Raw genomic sequence first — 22,613 nt, forward strand, 5'->3', positions numbered from 1 at the left:
ATAAGCTAAAATTTCCGTTTGGCCACATTCAAATATATAATTCAATTGGTATTAAATTTGTAATTTAATTTAGCATAGTATGCTACCATCAACATCATCCATTACCAAGACTTTTCTGTCACCCTAAACAGACATTCTGTACCAATTAAGCATTAACTTCCCATTTCCTGGAAGCAGATGTGGCTCAAGCGATTGAGCTCCTGCCTACCACATGGGAGATCCCTGGTTCAGTTCTGGTGCCTTCTAAGGAAGACAGCGAGCTGGTGCAATGGGCAGGCACAGCAAGCTGATGCAACAAGAGACATAAGAAGAAAAATGTAATGAGAGACTCAACAAAGGAGGGAGTGGAGGTCCTGGTGCCTCCTAAAAAGGACAAGCAAGACAGTAGGCTGATGTTTTGGGCAGGCGTTCCATGCAAAAAAGCGATGCAATAAGAGACAGAAAAAGAAAATCACAATGAGAGACACAACAAAGCAGGGAACAGAGAAGACTCAAGCAATTAGATGCTTCTTTCCCATATGATAGGACCCGAGTTCTTAGTTCACGGTGACTCAAGAAGCAAGGAAGGGGAACAGACACAGCAAGTGTGAACAATGAGGGGATGGGGTGAAATAAATACATCTTTTTTAAAAACACAAACTTCCCATTCCCGGCCCCCACTGTGGCCCATAGTAACCTGTATTCTAGTTTCTGATTTATGAATTTGCTTATTCTTTTTTAATGAAAAATAGGTTCCCCCCCCCCCCATGGCTCCCTTGTTTTTGCTAATTATTTGTGCTTGTTGTTTTTTGTTGTGTTTTTTTTTTTTTGCTCGTCTGTTCATTGTTTGTTTTTTTCTTTAGGAGGCACCAGGAACCGAACCTGGGACCTTCCATGTGGGAAGCAGGCACTCAACTGCTTGACCCACATCCATTTCCTTCTTGTGTATTTTTTTCCTGCTTGTTGTCTTTGCTCGTTGTTTTATCTCGATGTCTACTCATTTTTGCTTGATGTCTGTCTGTTTTCTGCTTGTTGTTTGTTTGTCTTCTTTAGGAGGCACTGGGAATTGAACCTGGGACCTCCCATTTGGGAGGCGGGAGGCAGGCACTCAACTGCTTGAGCCACATCTGCTCCCTTTGCTTGTTTAGTTTTTAAAAAACTTTATTGAAGTATTCATATATAAACATATATAAACAAGTGTATAATAATAGTTGTGAACTTACAAAACAAACATATATAACATCATACAGGACTCTCATAACTCACCCTACCACCAATAACTTGCATTGTTGTTAAACCTTTTTAACTAATGATTAAAGAGCATTGTCAAAATATTACTACTAACCGAAGTATTTTCCCCTAACCAACCCTTTTATTATCTTTATATCATTTATATATGAGCATATATAAACAATAAAGTGATAGTAAAAGCTGAGAACGTACAAAGCAAACATGAATAACATCATACAGGAGTCCCATACATCACCCCTCTACCAACACCTTGCATTGTTGTGAGATGTTTGTTAGAAATTATGAAAGACTGTTGTCAAAATTTTACTACTAAACATCATCCTCATCATATTTTGGTGTGTTTTTCCCCCAGCCCACCCTATTATTATTTTTGAAATCTATCTTGTATGACAGAAGTTGTAAACTTATAAAACAATCAAGCAGATATGTAGAATTCCCAAACAACACCCCTCCATCAACACACCACACTGTGGTGCTACAGATTAGATATGATTGTTACCATGTCCATAGTGTACATTTGGCTCACATTTTCCATACTGCCTCAGTATCAACACAGTACATCTTTCGCCTAGATGCAAGAATATATTATTATTACTACTAACCACAGTCCTTGGGTCACTCCATCTGTATTTTTCCAGTACTTCTCCACATTCCCAACACCCTGCAGTAGTGATATACATTTGCTCTAGCTCACAAAGGACACTCTTCCATCTGTACCATCAGCCACAATTCTCATCCATCTCTTGGTTTACTGTGCTACTCATTTCCTAGATTATTCTCTAGCATTCTGTCAATTGGCATTTACATACCTAGACTACCACTTTCAGTCATATCCCATTTATAAACTAGCTATTACTCACTGTGTGTTACCATCCACTCTATCCATTTCCACACTTTTACAGTAGAGGTAATTAAAACTTACACGCCCATTAAACATCAGTAGTCTATCTCAGTTCTTCTCTTATCTCCGTTAAGAATGTACCACCTACCACCAGGTCTTGATATTTTCCTACAATTTCTTCTAGAAGTTTTATGGTTCTTTTATTTTTAGGTTTTTGACCAATTTTGAGTTAATTTTTGGATAAGATGTGCGATAGGGGTCCTCTTTCCTTTTTTCGGCTATGGATGTCCAATTCTTTCAGCACCATTTATTGAACGGATTTTTCTGCCCGAGCTGTGTGAATATGACAGGCTAGTCAAAAATCACTTGACCAGGGAAGCAGCCTTGGGCCAGTGGTTAGGGCGTCCACCTACCACATGGGAGGTCCGCAGTTCAAATCCCGGGCGCCTTGACCCGGAGCTGGCCGTGTGGAGCTGGCCCATGCGCAGTGCTGATGTGCACAAAGAGTGCTGTGCCACGCAGGGGTGTCCCCGCGTAGGGGAGCCCCACGCGCAAGGAGTGCGCCTAGTAAGGAGAGCCGCCCAGCGTGAAAGAAAGTTCAGCCTGCCCAGGAATGGCGCTGCACACACGGAGAACTGACACAACAAGATGATGCGACCAAAAGAAACACAGATTCCGTGCTGCTGACGACAACAGAAGCGGACAAAGAAGAACATACAACTGCGATGGGGAGGGGAGAGGAAGGGGAGAGAAATAAAAATCTTAAAAAAAAAAAAAATCACTTGACCATACATGTGAGGGTCTGTTTCTGAACTGTCAGTTTGGTTCTATCGGTCTATTGTGTCTGTCTTTAGGCCAGTGCCATGCTATTTTTACCACTATAGCTACGTAATAAGGTTTAAAGTTGAGATGAGGGTTTGCTTTTTCCTTTTTATAATGTTCCTGGCTATTCAGGACCTCTTACCCTTCCAAATAAATCTGATGATTGCATTTTCAATTTTTTCTTTAATGCTGGTGGAATTTTTATCTGGATTGCATTGAATCTATATATTAGTTTGAGTAGAGTTTACATCTTAATAATATTTAGTCTTCCAGTCCATGAGCATGGAATATTCTTCCAGTTATTTAGGCCTTTTTTGATTTCATTTAACACTGAGTTGCAGTTTTCTGAATACAAGTGCTTTACATTGTTAAGTTTATTCCTGACTATTTGAGTTTTATCTATCATATTTTATTTTCACCACTTTTGACAATTTTAGTTACTTTTATTGATATAATTGTCATTTCTAGACTCTCTAACAGGCCCCTTTCTCCTGTCTTTTCTTTTCAGACTCTAGCACACCCTTTAGTATTTCCTGAAAATCTGGTCTCTTGCTTAGAAATTGTCTCAGTTTCTGTTTATCTGTGAATATTCTAATCTTGTCCTCATTTTTGAAAGGCAGTCTTGCTGGATATAAAATTCTTGGCTGGAAGTTTTTCTCTTACAGTATCTTAAATATATCAGACCACTGTCTTCTTGCCTCCATGGTTTCTGGTGAGAAATCAGCACTTAATCTTATTTGATGTCCCTTATATGTTATGCATTGCTTTTCTCTTGTTGTTCTCAGAATTCTCTCTTTGTCTTTGCATTTGACTTTCTGATGAGTATGTGTCTCGGAGTTGGTCTATTCATATTTTTTTCTGATGGGAGTACGTTGTGTTTCTTGGGCATGGATATCCATGTCCTTCAATAGGGTTGGGAAATTTTCTACCATTATTTCTTCAAATATTCCTTCTGCCCCTTTTCCCTTCTCTTCTCCTTCTGGGACACCCATGATACATATGTTTGCGTGCCTTTTCCTGTCATTTAGTTCCCTGAGACCTTGTTCAGTTTTTTCCATTCTTCTGTTCTTGTATGTTCACTTTCAGAGGCCCTTTCTTCAAGTTCACCAATCCTTTCTTCTGCCTTCTCAAATCTGCTACATATGATTCCAGTGTTGTTTTAATTTCATTTATTGTACCTTTCATTCCCATAAGATCTGGTGTTTTTCTATGTATGCTTTCAAATTCTTCCTTGTGCTCATCCAATGTCTTTTTTTTTTTTTAAAGATTTATTTCTCTCCCCGCCCACTCCAGCTGTCTGTTTTCTGTCTAATTGCTGCGTATTCTTCTTTGTCTGCTTCTGTTGTTGCCAGTGGCACTGAAATCTGTGTTTCTTTTTTTTTGTTTCTTCATCTTGTTCTGTCAGCCCTCCGTGTATGTGGCGCCATTCCTGAGCAGGCTGAACTTTCTTTCACACTGGGCAGCTCTCCTTATGGGGTGCACTCCTTTCGCGGTGGGCACCCCTGCATGGCAGGGCACTCCTTGCGCACATCAGCACTGTGCCTGGGCCAGCTCCACACGGGTCAAGGAGGCCTGGGGTTTGAACTGCGGACCTCCCATGTGGTAGGTGGATGCCCTAACCACTGGGCAAAGTCTGCTTCCCAGTGTCTTCTTAATATCCTTAACCTCTTTAGCCATTTCACTGAATTTATTAAGGAGATTTGTTTGAACATCTATGATTAGTTGTCTCAACTCCTTTATGTCTTCTGGAGGCTTATCTTGTTCCTTTAACTGGGCCATAGCTTCCTGTTTCTTGGTGTGAATTGTAGTTTTTGTTGGTATCTTTGTATCTGGCTTACTAAAGTATTTATTCTGGGTGCAGTTTTCCTCTTTAGTTTAGGGCTTCTTGCCCTTTCTCCCTTGCTTGTTGTGCGGTAGGAGTTAAGCATGTAGTTGGTGCTGTAAACTGTGGAGGCTCAAGCTGCCCTTATCGGGCCTGGGAGCACTGAAGCTTCTTCCAACTTTCTTCTTTGCCAGGGATAGGGGCAGAATCACAGCTGTGTGGAATAATCCAAGTTGTGTCGGTCTAGACTGTAGTTGCCCATAGAGACTGATGAAGCTTTATGCCCCTTTCTTCCCTGCCTGGGGCGGGGATGGAGCTGCAGGTGTGGGCAGCAGACTAAGCAGTGCGGGTCTAAGATGACTGCAGTTGTTCTGGTTTACTTCTGATTTTCAATCTGTGCCAGCCAAAATTAACTGCAGTTACCTGGATAGGCTGGTACAGGGCCCACCAGCCTCCTCCCTGCCAGAGGTGGGGCTGATACCTAGTCTAGGACTGCAGGCCAATCTGGGTGGAAGAAACTGGTTCTTACAGTCGCTGATTTTTCGTCAGCCTGGCATTCCCTCAGGCTGGGAACGGAGTCAAAATGGTGGCAACTTGGGCTGATTCATACCCAGCTGTTCCCAGGGTTATGTCTTAGCCAGCTGAGTCTACCAAATCAGTAGCCAAAATCAGCAGCCAACTGTCTCTTCCTACCCTGTTTTTGGGAAATGGAGCTTCTAATTCCATCCACAGAAAAGCTCCTGGGGCGGCTCATGCCCCCAGAGTAGGATAGTCACTGGCCTCCGTGGCTTGTCCGGTAATTTTCCAGAGATGGTGGCGCAGGTCCCTGCAGCTTCCTCACTGCTGGAGATGGCACTTGGGCCTGGGCTGGAGCTACAATCTGACCCAGATGGAAAGAAGCTGGTCCCCACCAGCACTGGGATTTTTTCAGTCTGCCCCACTTTCCCTTGTGCCAGGTGGAGTTAAGATGGCAGCTCCAGCCTCTTTCTGACTTGGACAGGCTCAAATTTTAGCTCTTCTCAGGATTATACTTTAGCCTGCAGAATTTACTCATTGGTAGCTGAAATTCTCCCCCAGTTTGGGAAGTGGAGCTTTCAATTTCAGCCACAGAATAGCTCCCGAGGCAACTTGTGCCTCCAGTGGAGGATGTACACCAGCCTCCATGGCGTGGAGCGCTCTACTTACAAATCTTCTCTGCAGATGGGCAGTCTCCTCCTTCCATTCCTTCAGGTATGTTGCAGGATGCTCTTCTGGTCTCTTGGAGCCCCCAGACAGGTGCTTCAGCTAGCTCCAGAGAGCTCTGAGTGTTTACTAACTGCACTGTAGCAGGAGCTGACTCTAGGAGCGCCTTACTCTGCCGCTATCTTGCTAGTTCTCCTGCTTATTCTTTTTATTTCATATCAGTGAGATTATACAATGTTTGTCCTTTTGTGTTTGGCATATTTTAGTCAAGATCATATCTTCAAGGTTCATCCATGTTGTCAACCTGTATCAGAACTTCATTCCTTTCTTAGGCTGAATAAATTTCCACATTTTGCTTATCCATTCATTAGTTGATGAATACTTGCATTGCTTCCACCTTTTGGCTGTTGTGAATAAGGCAGGTGTGGACATTGGTGTGCAGATATCTGTTCAAGGCCCTGCTTTTAGTTCTTTCGGGTATATACCTGGAAGTGGGATTGCTGCATCAAATGATAATTCTTTATATAACTTTCAGAGAAATTGCCAAACCATTTTCTACAGCAGCTGCACCATTTTACATTCCCACCGACAATGAATGAGTGCTCCTATTGTTCCATATCCTTTCCAATACTTGTTTTTTTCCTTTTTAAAATAATAGGCATTCTAGTGGGTATGAAATGGAATCTCATTGTTTTTTTAGAAAAATATTTTTTAATTTATTTCTCTTCTCTTTCCCACCCCCTGGTTGTCTGTTCTCTGTGTCCATTTGCTGCATGTTCTTCTTTGTCCGCTTCTGTTGTTGTCAGTGGCACAGGAATCTGTTTCTTTTTGTTGCGTCATCTTGTTGTGTCAGCTCTCCGTGTGTGCGGCGCCATTCTTGGGCATGCTGGACTTTCTTCTGTACTGGGTGGCTCTCCTTACTGAGCGTACTCCTTGCTCGTGGGGCTCCTCTATGTGGGGGGCACCCCTGCCTGGCAGGGCACTCCTTGCGCGCATCAGCACTGTGCATGGTCCAGCTCCACACGGGTCAAGGAGGCCCGGGGTTTGAACCATGGACCTCCCATGTGGTAGATGGACGCCCTATCCATTGGGTCAAGTCCACTTCCCCTCATAGTGGTTTTGATTTGCATTTCCCTAATAGCTAGTGATGTTGAGTATCTTTTCATGTGTGTGTGGTTTTTTTTTTAATTACAAAATTATAGTTTTACAGAAAAATCCTACATAAAATACTGAGTTCCCATATACTACCCTATTATTAACACCTTGCTTGAGTGTGGTATATTTGTTACAGTTCCTATAACTGTAACATTTTTATGATTGTATTATTTTACCCATAGTCCATCATTTACCATAGGATTCACTGTGTTGTACAGTACTTTAAAAATTTTATTTCAGTCACATATATAAAACCTAAAATTTTAACCACATTCAAATATATCTCATGCTGTTAATTACATTTATAATGTTTTGTTACTGTCACCACCATCCATTACCAAAACTTACAATCAACCCATAAAGAAATGCTGCACAATTCCCTATTCCCCACCGCACCCCACGCCATCTCCAGTAACCTGTATTCTAGATAGTTAGAATCTATGATTTGCTTATTCTAATTATTTCATGTCAGCGAGAGCATACATTTGTCCTTTTTCTGACTTATTTCACTCATGTGTGTATTAGTACTTCATTTTTATGACTGAATAATATTCCATTTTATTTATATACCACATTTTACTTATCCATTGTTGCTGGACACTTGGATTGCTTCCATCTTTTGGCAATTCTGAACATTGGTGTACAAATACCTGTTTGAATTCCAACTTTCAAATCTTTTGGTTCTATATGTAGAAGTGGAATTGCTGGGTCATATGATAATTTTATACTTCCTGAGGAACCACTTACAGTGGCTGTACCATTTTACATTCACACAACAATGAATGAGAGTTCCTATTTCTCTGTATCCTCTCTAACAGTTGTAATTTTCCATCTTTAATAGACATTATGGTGGGTATCTCATTGTGGTTTTGATTTGCATTTCCTTAAAAGTCAGTGAAGGGCATCTATTCATATACTTTTTGACCATTTGTATGTCCTCTTTGAAGAAATGCCTATTCAAGTCTTTTGTCCATTTGTAAAAAAAAATTGGGTTGTTTGTCTTTTTATTGTTGAGTTGTAGGATTTTATATATTCTGGATATTAAACTCTTATAAGATATGTAGTTTCCAAATATTTTCTCCCATTGAGTAGGTTGTCTTTTTACTTTCGGGATAAAGTCCTTTGATACACAAAAGTTTTAAATTGTGATGAGGTCCGGTTTATCTATTTTTTCTATTGTTGCTTGTATCTTGGGTGTAAAATCTAAGAAACCATTGCCAAACACAAGGTCCTGAAGATTCTTTTCTATGTTTTCTTGTAGGAATTTTATAATTTTGATGCTTTTATTTAGGTCTTTATTAATTTATTATTTTTAGGTCTATTAATATTGAATTATTTTTTTGCCTGTGGTGTGAGGTAGAGGTCCCCCCTTTTTTTTTTGGCATACGGATATCCAGTTTTCCCAGAACCATTTGTTGAAGAGGCTATCCTTTCCCAGTTTAGTGAATGACTTGGCACCTTGTCAGAGATGTTGCCATAGATGTGATGGTTGATTTCTCAGCTCTCAATTCTATTCCATTGGTCTCTAGGTTTGTCCTGTACCAATACCATGCTGTTTTGGGTACTGTAACTTCGTAATAATTTTAAAAATTGGGATGTGTGAGTCCTCCAACTTCGTTCTTCTTTGTAAAGATGGTTTTGGCTATTTTGGACCCCTTACTCTTCCAAATAAGTTTGATGATTGGTATTTCAATTGTGGGATTGTGTTGAATCTATAAATTGCTTTTGGTGACATGACCATGGGGGTATCTTTCCAAGTTTATTTAAGTCTTCTTTGATTTCTTTTATCAATACGTTGTTTTCTGTGTATAATTCCTTTACATCCTTGGTTAACTTTATTCCTAGATACTTGATTCTTTTAGTTGCTATTGTAAATGGAATTTTATTCTTGATTTCTTCAGATTGTTCATTACTGTTGTATAGAAACATTACTGCTTTTTGTGTGTTGATCTTGTACCCTGCCACTTTGCTTAATTCTTCTATTAGCTCTGGTAGCTTTGTTCTAGATATCTGAGGATTTTCTGTATATAGGATCATATCACCTGCAAATAGGGCATGTTTTACTTCTTTTGCAATTTGGATGCCTTTTATTTCTTTTTCTTGTCTGATCACTCTGGCTGGAACTTCCAATAGACTGTTGAAGAACAGTGGTAACTGTGGGCATCCTTGTTTTGTCCCTGATCTTAAAGGAAAAGTCTTTTCACCATTGAATATGATGTTAGTTGTGGGCTTTTCATATATGCCCTTTATCATGTTGAGAAAGTTTCCTTCTCTTAGTTTTCTGAGTGTCTTTATCCAGACAAGATGCTGAATTTTGTCAAATGCCTTTTCTGCATTAATAGAAATGATCATGTGGTTTTTCTTTTTGTTTTGTTAAGTGTATTACATTAATTGATTTTCATATGTTGAATTACCCTTGCCTACCTGGGATTAATCCCACTTGATCATTGTATATAACTTTTTAAAAATATACTTCTTAATTTTTTTAGAAAAGATACTTAGATTACATAAATGTTACATAAAAAATATAGGGGATTCCCTTATGCCCCACTCCCTACCCTTCCCAAATTTTCCTACTTTAACAACATCCTTCGTTATGTGGTACATTTGTTAAAATTGGTCAACACATTTTGAAGCATTGCTACTAAGCATGGATTATAGTTTTACATTGTAGTTTACACTCTCTCCTGCACATGTCTATAAATATTACAAGATATATAATGGTCTGAATCTGTCATTACAGTGTCATTCAGGACAATTTCCACATTCTAAAAATGCCCCCATGGTACACTTATTTTTCCCTTTCCCTCCCCTCAGAACCTCCAGTGGCCACTGCTTCCACATCAGTAATAAAAGTTCTTTCATTGCTAGAATCACAGTAAGTCTATAGAAGAATAACAGTAAGTCTGTTCTAGTCCATTGTTCATTCCCCAGTCTTGAGGATTCTGGGATAGTGATACCCACTCCATCTCTAATTGAGAGGGGGCTTTGATCCCATGGGGCAGGGGGATGAGACTGTCTTCTTTGTACTTGCAGACTCTGTCTGTTCGTTGAGATGGTTGGTGTCCATCATCATCCCCTTGTTAGTTGTCCTGGGTGAGTCCAGTGACCTGGAGAGTAGGTGTTGCAGATCTTTTGAGATTCAGGGCCCAACTGGTACATGGACAGGCCAAAGAATTTGTCTCTTGGACATATACCTATCAAGTCTAGTACTAACTGTAGGTTCAAATCGAAGGGGCAGAAGAGCCATGTGTAGGGAAAGTACAACTGAATCCAACTCTGTCACACAGGGGAGCATAAATTCCAAAGAAGGGCCCACTGGCACGGTGCCATGTTCCTGACCTGTCTGCCCTGCCTGTAGTACCTGTAGTGTCTGGATGTCTCCAGAGCCCTTAGGAGCCCTGCTTTTTGAGATAATATTTACTTTGGCAGTCAATGAGATCCTGCTGAGATGTGTATAAGCGTAACCTCTGGAATGGCCTCCTGACTCATTTTGAAGTCTTTTAGCCATATAAACTCATTTGTCTTTAACTCATTGTCTTTCCCCCTTTGGTCAAGGTCTTTTTCTAGTTGCATTGCTAGTTGGTGCTTGGTAGTAACCCCTTGGTGCCAGGGAGGCTTATCTCTGGGTGTCATTGTCCCACGCTGGGGGACAGTAATGCATTTATGCGCTGAGTTTGACTTAGAGAGAGGCCACATTTGAGCAAGAGGCTCTCAGGAGTAACTCTTAGGCATCCTGTAATACTGGGCTAAGTTTCAATTTCAGAAGTAAAGGCTCATAAGTGTAGTCATCGCTATTAAGGGCCCATCAGTGGTCCATACTCCTTTACTAGTCACTGCCTCTGTACTCAGGGGATTCTTGCTGTCCCATTAGATAATGTGGCAGAGCTCAAGATGAGAATTCAATATTCTTTGGGTTATTGTGTGAATCTCTACCCACTGTAACATTGCACCATGACATTGCACCATGAACACTTGAACACATTCATGTACCATATAGGTGTGTCCCAGGTGAACCTTCTTCCATGCATACCCCTCACCGATGATCCTCCCCTGCCACAGCTGTAACCCTTCAGTGATCCAAAACTTCTTCAAACTTGAAACCAATGAAATAACTAAATACAAGTAATAGGAAAATGATATAATAGTAGTTTTAAAAATAATGAGTAAAATACAAAAAATTTGAAAAAAGTTTGAAATATTAATAAAAAAGTTATAAAATTAAAAATTTTTTTGACATTGTCTTTAGTCACTGTAAGATCTTTTGCTCTGTATGTATGGTGACCTTTTCTTCCATTTATTCTCCCATTGTCATCTTTTTTTCATTTTGTCTCCAAAGAAGCTTTAGGTTACAGAAAAGTCACGTACAGAATATAGGTGATTCCCATATACCCAACATCCTCCCCTTTTTTTTTCCCCCATTAATAACATTTACATGTGGAGGTATATAGTTCTTAATGGGCAGTTGGATTTGGTTTGCTAGCATTGCATGGAGGATTTTTGAATCTATATTCATAAGGGTTATTGGTCTGTAATTTTTCCTTTCAGGTGGTATCTTTATTTGACTCTGTAGTAGTACTGGTGTTAATTCTTCTTGGAATGTTTGATAACAGTCATTAGTGAAGCCATTTGGTCCTGGAATTTTCATATTTGGGGGAGGTTTTTGATTGCTGATTCAATCTCTTATTATTGGTCTTTCGAGATCTCTGTTACTTCTCAGTCAGTGCAGATAGTTTTTGTGCTTCTAGGAATTTGTTCATTTCATCTGGGTTATCTCATTTGTTGGCATACAGTTGTAGATAGTATCCTCTTAAAATTTTTGTTTCTTTGCTGTCAGTACTAATATCCCCTCTTTCATTTCTGAGTTTAGTTATTTGCATCATTTTTTTCTTTGTCATTCTATCTAAAGATGTTTGTTGATCAAGGAAGTAGCTTTTTGTTCCTTTGTTTCTGTATTATCTCTGCTCTAATCTTTGTTATTCCTTTCTTTTGCTTACTTTGGGTCTAATTTGCTCTTCTTTTTCAAGTTCTTCTAGTTGTGAGGTTAGGTCTCTGATTTGAGATCTTGAGATCTATCTATCTTTTGTTTTAAAGATACTGGGCCTGGGGATTGAACCTGAACCTCAGATGTGGGAAGCCAGCACTCAGCCACTGAGCCACATTGGCTCCCCTGAATTGTTTTCTTCCGTTGTTTGTTTGTGTTTTAGTTTTTAGGAGGCACCAAGAGTGTACCCGGGACCTCCCATGTGGGAAGTGGGCACTCAACTGCTTGAGCCACATCTACTCCCATCTCCCTCCCTCCATCCTCTTTCTTTCTATCTTTTTTTTTTTAATGTATGGAATTCCTTCTCAGCATTGCCATTGCTGCATCCCATAAATTTTAGTATGTTGTGTTGTTATTTTCATTTGCCTCAAGATATTTCTTGATTTCTTTTGTGATTTCTTCTTTGATCCTGTTATAACTATCATAATATTTGGGGAGCTGTGTTGTCATTCATCCTACCTTGGCTAAGCCACTTGTTCAACACTGGCCTAATTAAGTGGCTTTCCAGCCCAGGGGCATAAACTCTCCCAGACCCCAAACCTACATCTGTGGCCACTACTCACACAACCTTACCAAAACCCCACAGTTGGTCCCAAATGATAACCATCCCACTGTCCCCGAACCCCAGTCCCTTTTCCTTTATGCATGTGTTGGTTTTAAACTATTAGTTGTTTGTTATTGATTTCCAGCTTCATTCCATTGTGTTAGAAGAAGACACATTGCATCATCTCAATATTTTTGAATTTATTGAGACTTACTTTGTGACCTAATGTATGGTCTATCCTAGAGAATGATCCTTGTGCGCTAGAGAAGAATGTGTATTCTGCTGCTGTTGGGTGAAGTGTTCTCTATATGTCTGTTAGGTCTAATTGGTGTATAGTTTCATCCAAGTCTTATATTTCTTTACTGATCTCTGTCTATATGTTCTGTCCATTATTGAAAGTGGCACAGTAATGTCTCCTACTGTTAATGTAGAACATTCTATTTTTCCCTTCAGATCTGTCAATATTTACTTGATATATTTTGGGGCTATGCTGTTAGGCGCATATATATTTATAATTGTTACATTGTCTTGTTGGATTGACCCCTTTATCAACATATAGTGATCCTCTTTGTCCCTTATAAGAGTTTTTTTTACTTTGTCTATTTTATTTGATATTAGTGCAGCTACCCCAGTTCTCTTTTGGTTACTGCTTGCATGATATATTTTTTACCCCATCCTTTCACTTTCAGCCTCCTTGTGTCTTCAATTTAAGACAAGTCTCTTGTAAACAGCATGTAGTTGGGCCATGCTTTCTTAACCATTCTGTCAGTCTCTACCTTTTGACTGGAGAATTTAGTCCATTTATGTTTAAAGTGACCACTGATAATGCAGAACTTCTGCTATTTTGCTGTTTGATCTTTGCAAGTCTTAACACCATTTTTTTTCACCCCATAATTTTTCTGTTAATGCCTACTTTAATTGATTTTTTTTTTTTTTTTGGTATTGTACCATTTTGAGTCCCATCTCATTTCTTTCTGAATGTATTTTTCAGATATTTTCTTTGTGGTTATCATGTTGCTTAAATTTAACAACCCAAAACACTTGTGTTGGATTTGATACCAACATAATTTCAATAGCACACACATACCCTGTTCCTATCCTCCTTCATTCTCCCACCTTTTTGTTGTATGTATTAAAAATTATGTCTTTAAACATGGTGAGTCCAGAACTGTAGATTTATCATTACTTTTTATGCATTTGCATTTAGAACCTGTAAGTAGTAAAAAGTGGACGACATACCCAAATGGTTACCTTTAGCAGAGGTCTTTATTTCTTCATTTTGCTTCGATCCACTGTCCTTTGTCCTTTTCATTCAGTCTGAAAACTCCTTTAGCATTTTTTTTAGGTTAGATCTAATGGTGATAGATTCTGTAAGGTTTTGTTAGTCTGGAAGAGTCTTAATGTCTCCCTTATTTTGAAAGTCAGACTCACCCGATATAGAATTCTTGGTTGGCAGTTCTTTTCTTTTAGCACTCTAAATATTTCATCTCACTGCCTTCTTGCTTCATCATCAGAAATGATGAGAAATCCTAATGGGATTCCCTTGTATATAACATGTTGGTTTTCTTTTGCAGCTCTCAAAACCCTCTTCTTGTCCTTGTGTTATGGGATTTTGTTTAGGTTCTTTGGCTATGCTGGAGAAATGAATTTCAAGAGTATGTTGGGTGAGTTAGGCCAGTAATTTATTTAGGTAGGGAGGAAAGAGAAATGGGAGAAAATAACAGATCAGGGGTCCCAGGTAGAGAGGAAGGGGCTGAAAAGTGGTAAAGAGGGCTGATTTAAGGCTACAGTTTCTCATTATAGGTTATAAATGCCCAGGTTTTACTTGCATGGTGATCCAGCGGGGGAGAGGCAGCTGGAGTCTGGGACCAGAGAGCTTGAGAGAGTTGGTTCAGGCCTTGTGTCTGGCTTTTTAACTGTTAATTATCCCACCCCTTTGCTAATGGCAGGGGAGGAGTTCCAGCTGTTTACTCTTTTGATTGCTTATTTTCCCCATCAATCTACCAGGAAGGCCCAATGATAAAGTCCTTAGAGAATATCCGGGGCTTCTCCTGGCTTCTGGAGGAAGTCATCTTCTGAGTGCCAGAATCTGGGGGAGGGTCTTCCAGTAGCCGTCTTGGGGTTATTGATGTCCATGTGGACTTCTTGCCAGGTAACAGATCCATCTGTTGATTCCCTATCTTACTAACCTGCTTCATTTGGCAGGACAGTTTGACTACTCTGTGTCTGGGAGTCATCTTTTCAAGTTTATTGGGATTCATTGAGATTCTTGGATGTGCATATTCATGTCTTTTGTTAAATCTGGAAAGTTGTCTGCCATTATTTCTTTCTTTATCTTTCTTCTCCTGGGACACCCATGTTGTGTATATTGGGATACTTGATTGTGCCCCACAGGTCTATTCTTGGTTCACTTTTTAAAATTCTTTTTTCTTTTTCTGCTCCTCAGTCTGAATTATTTCAGTTGTCTTGTTTTTACAACGAGGATTCTTCATCAGCTCCAATCTGGTTTTGAAACCCACTAGTGAGTTTTTCTTTTCAGATATTGTCATTTTTCAACTCCAGCATTTCTATTTGGTTCCTTTCAAAAATTTCTCTCCTCTATTGAGATTCTCATAATGTTCCTACATTGTTTTCCTGATATCCTTTAGTTTTCCTCTGTGTTTGCCTTTAACTCCTTAAACATACTGAGTATCATTTCTTTAAAAAGTTTTTGTCTGTTATGTCCAAAGTCTGGTTTTGCTCTTTGAATGGCTTTTGGATTTTTTTCTTGTTCATTTGGAAAGACCATCATTTCCTGTTTTTTTGTCTTGTAATCTGTACCTTTTTAGTATTTAAAAATGTTAACTCTGGGATTTAGTACCTGAACCTTTTGTTCCTTAAGTTTGTATTCATATGACAGAGATTTCCTTGAGTGCTTGGAGCTAACAAAAACAAAGAAAGCAATGCAAAAAACACCTTTCACAGTCTTTGCAAATTGGCGCTGCATTGGCTGGAGAAGATCAGCCCAAGGCAAAAGTGAAGTGTGGGGGTCCTCTTGCTCTTTTCTGAGCCTGTGTCTTGTCCTGGGCTTGTGCTTGCTGGTGGCCTTAGGCAGTCTCCCATTTACAGGACTTAGAATACTCCCTCAATTCCCAATAAAATAGACTTTCTTCCTCTCCTGTGTGCTGTCGTAGTGTATGGCTTAAAGCCAGTAGTCCTTTGGCTTGGGCGGCTTTGATTTGTGTATTAGACTGCTTTAGTTGTCTGTAAGCTGCTTCTGCCTGAAGGACAAGTTCTGGGAGGGCTAGCCAGGGAAGAGTTTTCTGGTTCAGACTTTCAGACTGCCACCTGATAGACTGGCACTGACATAAAGGCACCTTGATGTGCACATAGGGGTTATTCTGCTACCTCTGGAACAGGACAAGAAACCCACAGTAGGAGCTCAGGCTCACTCCACACTGTGCTGGAGAGGGTGGGGAAGAGGCTAGGAAGCATGCCATGAGCTTCCTCCACTATTTTTTTTTCCATTTATTTATTCTCCCCATCCCCCCCCCTTGTTTGTGCTTGCTGTCTGCCATCAGCTCTCCGTGGCAGATTGTCAGCTCACTGCGTCAGCCCAGGCCAGCTTGCCTTTGCCAGGAGGCCCCAGGAATCGAACCTGTGGACTCCCGTATGGTTGATGGGAGCCCAATCACTGAGCCACACCTCCCGTCCCCCTCACTTTTTAAAGCTTTGTTTTCTTGATTTGGACTCACCCAGTTATTGCAACCCTTTGTTTTCTGGAGTTTTGAGGAAGATGTCTCAGCTAGTTTTTGTTGCTCAAAGATTCTGTGGAGGAACAGCACCCTGGAGTATCTTATGCTGCCATTTTGGTCAACTAATATCCTAGTAGTCTCTTGAAAATAGTTTTGAACTTGTGGATCACTTAAAAGGGTCTTGGCGAACCTTAGGAGTCTCCAGACCAAACTTTGAGACTTGCCACTTTGTAGTATTGCTTGGATCGGTCCCGTTTTAAACCGCAAATGCATATAGTTAACTTAATCATACTCCCAGGTTATAGCACCTGAGTATCATTGGTTTGTGCAAGATATCTCTCATGATTTTCAAAAATTTATTCCCCTTTGTCCTCTTATTTCCTCTTTCCTATAATGAACAGCCATTTTAATGTGTTTAATGCATATCCTTTTTTGGGTGACACTCTTCTAAAAACTTATTTATTGTTTTGTGCACATGCATTTTTACATATATAAAAATACTGTAGTTCTATTTTTCTTTGAATTTAACACTGCTTTTTTAAGGTCTCTCTAAGCTAATGACTGCGTTTAGTTCATTGCTTATGCTCGCTACACGATATGCTGTTCATTCATAGCATTTTTTTCTATTTTCTCCCCCAGCGAGGAAACCAGATTGCCTCCGACTCCCCCCCAGTCCAAACACTGCTGCAATTTCATCCTCCTACTTGTCCCCTCATGGACCTGTGTGAGGGTTGCTTTGGGAGGCAGATGTAGGAGAGGAAGAATTGTTAGATAATAGAATCTCTCTCTTCTCTCTCTCTCTTTCTCTCTCTCTCTCTAATTTATCAGGAGTCTAGAGTGCCAGTTTCCTCTTCAGAATGACTCTTCCTCTTGCAAGCTCTGCATGAACATTCTTCTATCTATCCCTTGCCCTCAACATTTGGTTTTATCCAACCTTCCTATTTTTCTGTCTCACTTTAATCTGCGTTTTCCTGATTACTAATGAATTTAAGACCTCTTTAAAAATGCTGGTTTCCTTTTGAGTTTCCTCTGAAAATTGTCTCTTTATATCTGCTGTGTATCTTTATTTTTGGGGTTATATGTGTTATGTGCAGGAATTTTTTGGTTTATGTTTTAGTCCTTCTCGGTGTTAGAAATAGTAACTGTCTCCTCCCAAATTGTCTTCCTGATAACTTTCTCTTCATTGATTAGAAACTATTAATTTCTTTAAATTAAAAAATAATTTTATTGACATATAGTTCATAAACCTTATAATTCACACATTTTAAGTGTACACTTCAATATTTTTTAGTATTTTTTGCTTGTGGTCTGCTCATTTTCTTTAAGAGGCATGGGGAACTGAGCCTGGGATCTCCCATGTGGGAGGTGGATGCTCAACTGCTTAAGCCACATCTGCACCCCAAAAACTCTTAATTCTGATGTTATTAAATTCATCAGTACTTTTTGTTAAGGTTTATGTTTTGGTGGTTCTAAGAAAACTTTCCTTATGTATATCTCAGATACACATTTCTGATGTTTTGGGTTTGGTTTGAGTCTTCAGTTCATTTGGAGTTCAATTTTAAATGTAGTATTAGAGATTGCTCTATCTATCTATCTATCTATCTATCTATCTATCTATCTATCTATATCTATCTATCATCTATCTATCTACCTATCTATCTACCTACCTACCTACCTACCCACCCACCCACCCTATCTAGACTGATGGTCCAGTATCAGTTTTTCAAAACCAAGGTGATGATTTTGGGGGGCAGTAGAAGGAAAATAAAAACGTGGGTGGACATGGGGTTTTGCAGGAAGAGATTTGTCCCTCCCTTCTCACCCTTATTTCTGTTTGTTGAGAAATTGCTTTTCTATAAATTTCACTAAATTTAAGTGAAAATGCAGAAGATTATCCAAATTTGTATTTTTAAGAAAAAAATCAGGTTCATTTATCTTCACTTACTTTATTGTTAGCTTTTAAAATAATTCACATTTAATATTGAGGATGTTGATTTTATCTTTTGATTTAATAGGCAACTAAGCTTTTTCTTTTTTTTTTAAGGGCGAGTTACTTAGATTGGTTTATAAGAGATTTGATCGTGGATATCTTAAAAACGTTTTTGATTTTTAGGTGATTTACTGAGTAACCTGTTGCAGAGTCCTAGTTCAGCCAAACTGTTGAATCAACCAATCCCCATTCTTGATGTGGAGAGTGAGTATATCTGCTCCCTGGCCTTGGAGTGCCTGGCCCATCTCTTCAGTTGGATCCCTCTGTCTGCCAGCATCACCCCATCCCTCCTTACCACCATCTTCCACTTTGCGCGCTTTGGCTGTGACATCCGGGCCAGAAAGATGGCATCAGTTAATGGTAGCAGCCAGAACTGTGTTTTGGGTCAGGAACGTGGCCGGCTTGGGGTTCTAGCCATGTCCTGCATCAATGAACTCATGTCCAAGAACTGTGTGCCAGTGGAATTTGAGGAGTATTTGCTGCGGATGTTCCAGCAGACTTTCTACCTCCTGCAGAAAATTACCAAGGAGAACAATGCCCACACGGTGAAGCGCAGGCTAGAAGAACTCGATGAGAGGTAATGAAAAGAGGTGGGGCCGGTTGTGCCCTAAGAAAGGGTCTTGATGTTCATCACATAGTGCTGCATAGTGCCTCTAATCCTCTTTGATTTCAGAATCTGGGGCTTCTGATGAGGAACGGAAAGGTAGGTGTGTATCAGTAAATCTGAGATTAGCTGGAAGGGCTAGGGGGGTTAAGGGAAATGAGTTGAGTTTGAAAAGTAATTGTGAATTGTGTAGGTTCGTTGTCCTTTTTTTCCCCATCCATCTCCCATCTTCCCTACCCTTTGTCCCCTTATTCCTCACTATCTGCCTGCAGGTCTGAGGTGGAGCAGGAACTGAGACTGCTGCTCATGCATAGCCAAGAACAGGAGAAAAGAGGTCCCTGGAGGTACAGGAGTTATATCCTGCCTTTTCTTACTTGGTGTCGCTGGTCAGGTTTTACTCTTTGATTTTTCCCAAGTGAACACCTTATAGGGCATAGGAGTGTCATCATTATTGTAAGTTTTACACAGGCAAGATTTCATCAAATGATAGGAGAGATGTTCATGTGGGCATGTGTCAGTGTGGCACACACCTATGTTTCTTTCTTCCTTACTGTTCTCTTGAATGATATCGAAAGTTATCTAGCTGTTTTCTCCTTAAAGCACTCTAAAAGATCCATCTATCACAGTACATTGAAGTAGAGTTTATTTTACTTATTTCCCTTGCAGATTATGTCATTTATATATCTTATAGCTTTCATACACTATGTTACTGCTGTTTAAAAGCAAGAGGGAAATTGGAAAGTTACATTAAGTTTGTTAACTGTGTTCAGAACCTTTCAAGCAGATAAATGTATTGGGTTAGGAGATATTTGTAGATTACCTGGCAGCAAAAGTTGTTATTATGTTAATCAACTTTCCTTGGATTGTTTTTTGTTAATTAAACTGTACAGAATTAAGCTGTTTTCTTTGCTTTAGAATATAGCACACTATAAAGTCAAGTGCCTAAAGTTAAGACAATGTTAGTGCTTTTTAAATTTGGCATTTTTATCTTTCTAAAGTTAAAAAAATGGTACATAAGATTATTTTTGCTTGGTTCATTATAAACAAGCTTTGTGTGAAATTCTTTTAGAAAATCACAAAAGAACTCATCATCTGATATGGTAATGTTTTTCTTTTCATTTCTTGGTAATAGCTTTTTATATGAATTCAAGGGTATCAGAATTTGAACACCCAATTTTATTCCTTTCTAGCTTTGGTTGAGAAAGATTGTATTAACGTAATAAATTAAAAAAAAAACTACTTGTGAAAAACCATCAAATATCAGCTGTTTTGACTTTTGCTGTAGTGTATTGTACTCACACAGTCTTTAATGGTGGATATTTGGGTGGTTATAGAAATGTCATCGTGGATTATCTGTGTTGTACTGATTTTGTTACATGTAACTTTTGTGCTCTTGGTTTTGTATTTTAATGCTGTGCTTCCTCTTGCCCTGTGAAAGCTGAGAGGTGCCTGGAAGCAGAAAGGTGACATAAACAATACTGTGTGCTTGCTTCCTGGCTCTTGAGTCCCTTACCACTAATTCTAAACATCTATATCCATCCTCAGTTGTTTAGGAGCTGCTTAACTCAGGTCCTTTACTTCTCTTCTCTGTTGCCTTTTTCTAACTTTCTGCTGTTCATTAGCACCTGTACCAGAAGGTGGGCAAGGGAAAGAAAATGAGGTGAAATAAAACCTGTAGTTGTAGCTATTGAACAACTCTGTTTTATTTATTTTTTAATTAGGTTGGGGATGGAAGTAAATTGAGATTATTGGATATTTTACCCATGACTTCTCTTTGTTTCTTTATGGGAGGTAGTGAATTGAGTACCTCTTCATAAAGAGCAGTAAACTGGTTGACAAATTGGAATATTCATACACAAATAAAATACAATAAATAAGCTGAATGAGAAATAAGGATTTTCTATTTTTGAGTTATTAGTGATTGAAGAGGTCAGAAGTCTATCTGTACTTCCCTGTCACTAAGAACAATTAATTTTAGTGCCTGGTTAATGTTATTCTAGTGTTTTGCCCTGTGACCCACAGAGATAACTATTCTCCTTGTCAAACAAATTAATTAAAAAAACAAAACAAAACTGCACATAAACTCATTTCTGTGTATATATGAGCCAGCCAGATAGAGGTCAGATAGGTAGGTTGGCTGTCTTCAGGATGATAGGTCCCAGTAATAATATGGGAGATTTTATTCCTGGCCAGTTTGGCTCTTCTTAGTGATAGCCTTCTTTTCCCCCTTTATTATTTCACACATCTCTGCTTTAAAAAAAAGAAAGAAAAAAAAATGCCTTTTTGCAGTTATGAGTTTCAGAATTGATTTTAGTTATTATTTAATTTTTGTCCAAGACCTAGTAGATCTTTTCCTTTTTTATTAGTCTCTGAAATGTGATTTCTGAAGATATGTCCATCTCATTTTCTAATCACCTTTTGGTATTTAGGAGCTTAAAATGACAGTTTCTGAAATGTGAGAGTGATGATGTGCTGTGTATTTAATAACAAAAATTCTCTTATCCTTGCAGCTGTGACCCATACTCTTCTGTGAATACAAATGAATTGGGGTTCATTGTAATGTGAACAGAAAGGGCAGTGGATTGGGAATAAATGATGATAGTCCCATTCTGCCTTGAGCTGAGCTGGCTGAGGGATGGTGGGCCAGTCAGTTTATCCTGATTGGCCTTGGTTTCTTTGTCTGTATAATAATGGAAGCATCAGACTAAATTGTCCCTGAGGCCCCTGCAGCTCTAGCAGCCTTCCTCCCTTATATTTGAAATCGCTTTTAGAATGGATTGGGATATGTATGTTTAATTAGCTCCAGGAACCAGAGAGTAGGGGAAAAAGTGAATAGAGTGCAAGCCTCAATATATCTTACCAGGATGCCAAGCCCTTTGAATAGCTTTGCTTTATTTTTGTGTTTCTAGCACAAATATATTAGTATTTTGGCCTTCTAGGAAAGAAAACTAGCCTTCCAGATTTCCCAGATTGAAGTGTCACACATGATCTACTCATTAACTTTTTAGCACCATTTCCTTTCATTTTAATTGGGTCATGTCACTAATGAGTTAGAAAAAAATGAGAGCACTAGCTTATAAGAAACCTTAATAGATAGTGTCTGAGGATTAAAGTTGCTTTTCTGCTATGTTTCAGGTGGTAATGGAATGAAGGGTTGCCTGTCCTATAGGTAATTGTTGCAGGCCTTTATATTTTTAACTGAAAATATATTACCAATCCATATAGTTCTTTATTGAAAAAATTTGGATTGAATTCAAGTTCTCTTTAAGGAGGCGAATAGGTTTCTTACTGTCGCTTTTTTTGTTTTCTTGTCTCATTTAGCTACATTGAGAAGTTTACGGACTTTCTGCGGCTCTTTGTGAGTGTTCATCTAAGAAGAATTGAGTCCTACTCCCAGTTCCCTGTGGTGGAATTTTTGACACTCTTGTTCAAGTATACATTTCATCAGGTAAAGCACCAGAATTTCCCTTCCCCGCCAAAAAAAAAAAAAGTCTACCTAGTTATTTTCAGGAATTTTTTTTGGGTTATTTTATTCCCAAACATCTATATATATAAGTAAGTATAGTGCTTACTTTGTGAAGATTAATATATTTAATTTTCATAACAACCATAGGAGGTAGGCACCTATATTACTGTTATCTCCAT

The 22,613-nt window shown here is 39.1% G+C and overlaps 1 protein-coding gene across 4 annotated transcripts in view; it reads left to right on the forward strand.

Annotated features, from left to right (window-relative positions):
* Positions 1–22,613, forward strand: part of XPO6 (exportin 6) — a 154,790-nt gene that overhangs the window by 76,028 nt on the left and 56,149 nt on the right. For 2 of the 4 annotated variants that reach the window (XM_012526323.4, XM_071211217.1), the window contains exons 7-9: positions 18,488–18,941; positions 19,241–19,312; positions 22,290–22,416. In XM_012526323.4, coding sequence (XP_012381777.1) covers positions 18,488–18,941; positions 19,241–19,312; positions 22,290–22,416 — 653 coding nt within the window. The remainder of the gene's footprint in view (positions 1–18,487; positions 18,942–19,240; positions 19,313–22,289; positions 22,417–22,613) is intronic. The other 2 variants (XM_004461429.5, XM_071211218.1) reach the window with 1 other exon arrangement.

The sequence above is a fragment of the Dasypus novemcinctus genome, chromosome 23 (assembly GCF_030445035.2).
Source record: "Dasypus novemcinctus isolate mDasNov1 chromosome 23, mDasNov1.1.hap2, whole genome shotgun sequence".
NCBI classification, from domain to species: domain Eukaryota; kingdom Metazoa; phylum Chordata; class Mammalia; order Cingulata; family Dasypodidae; genus Dasypus; species Dasypus novemcinctus.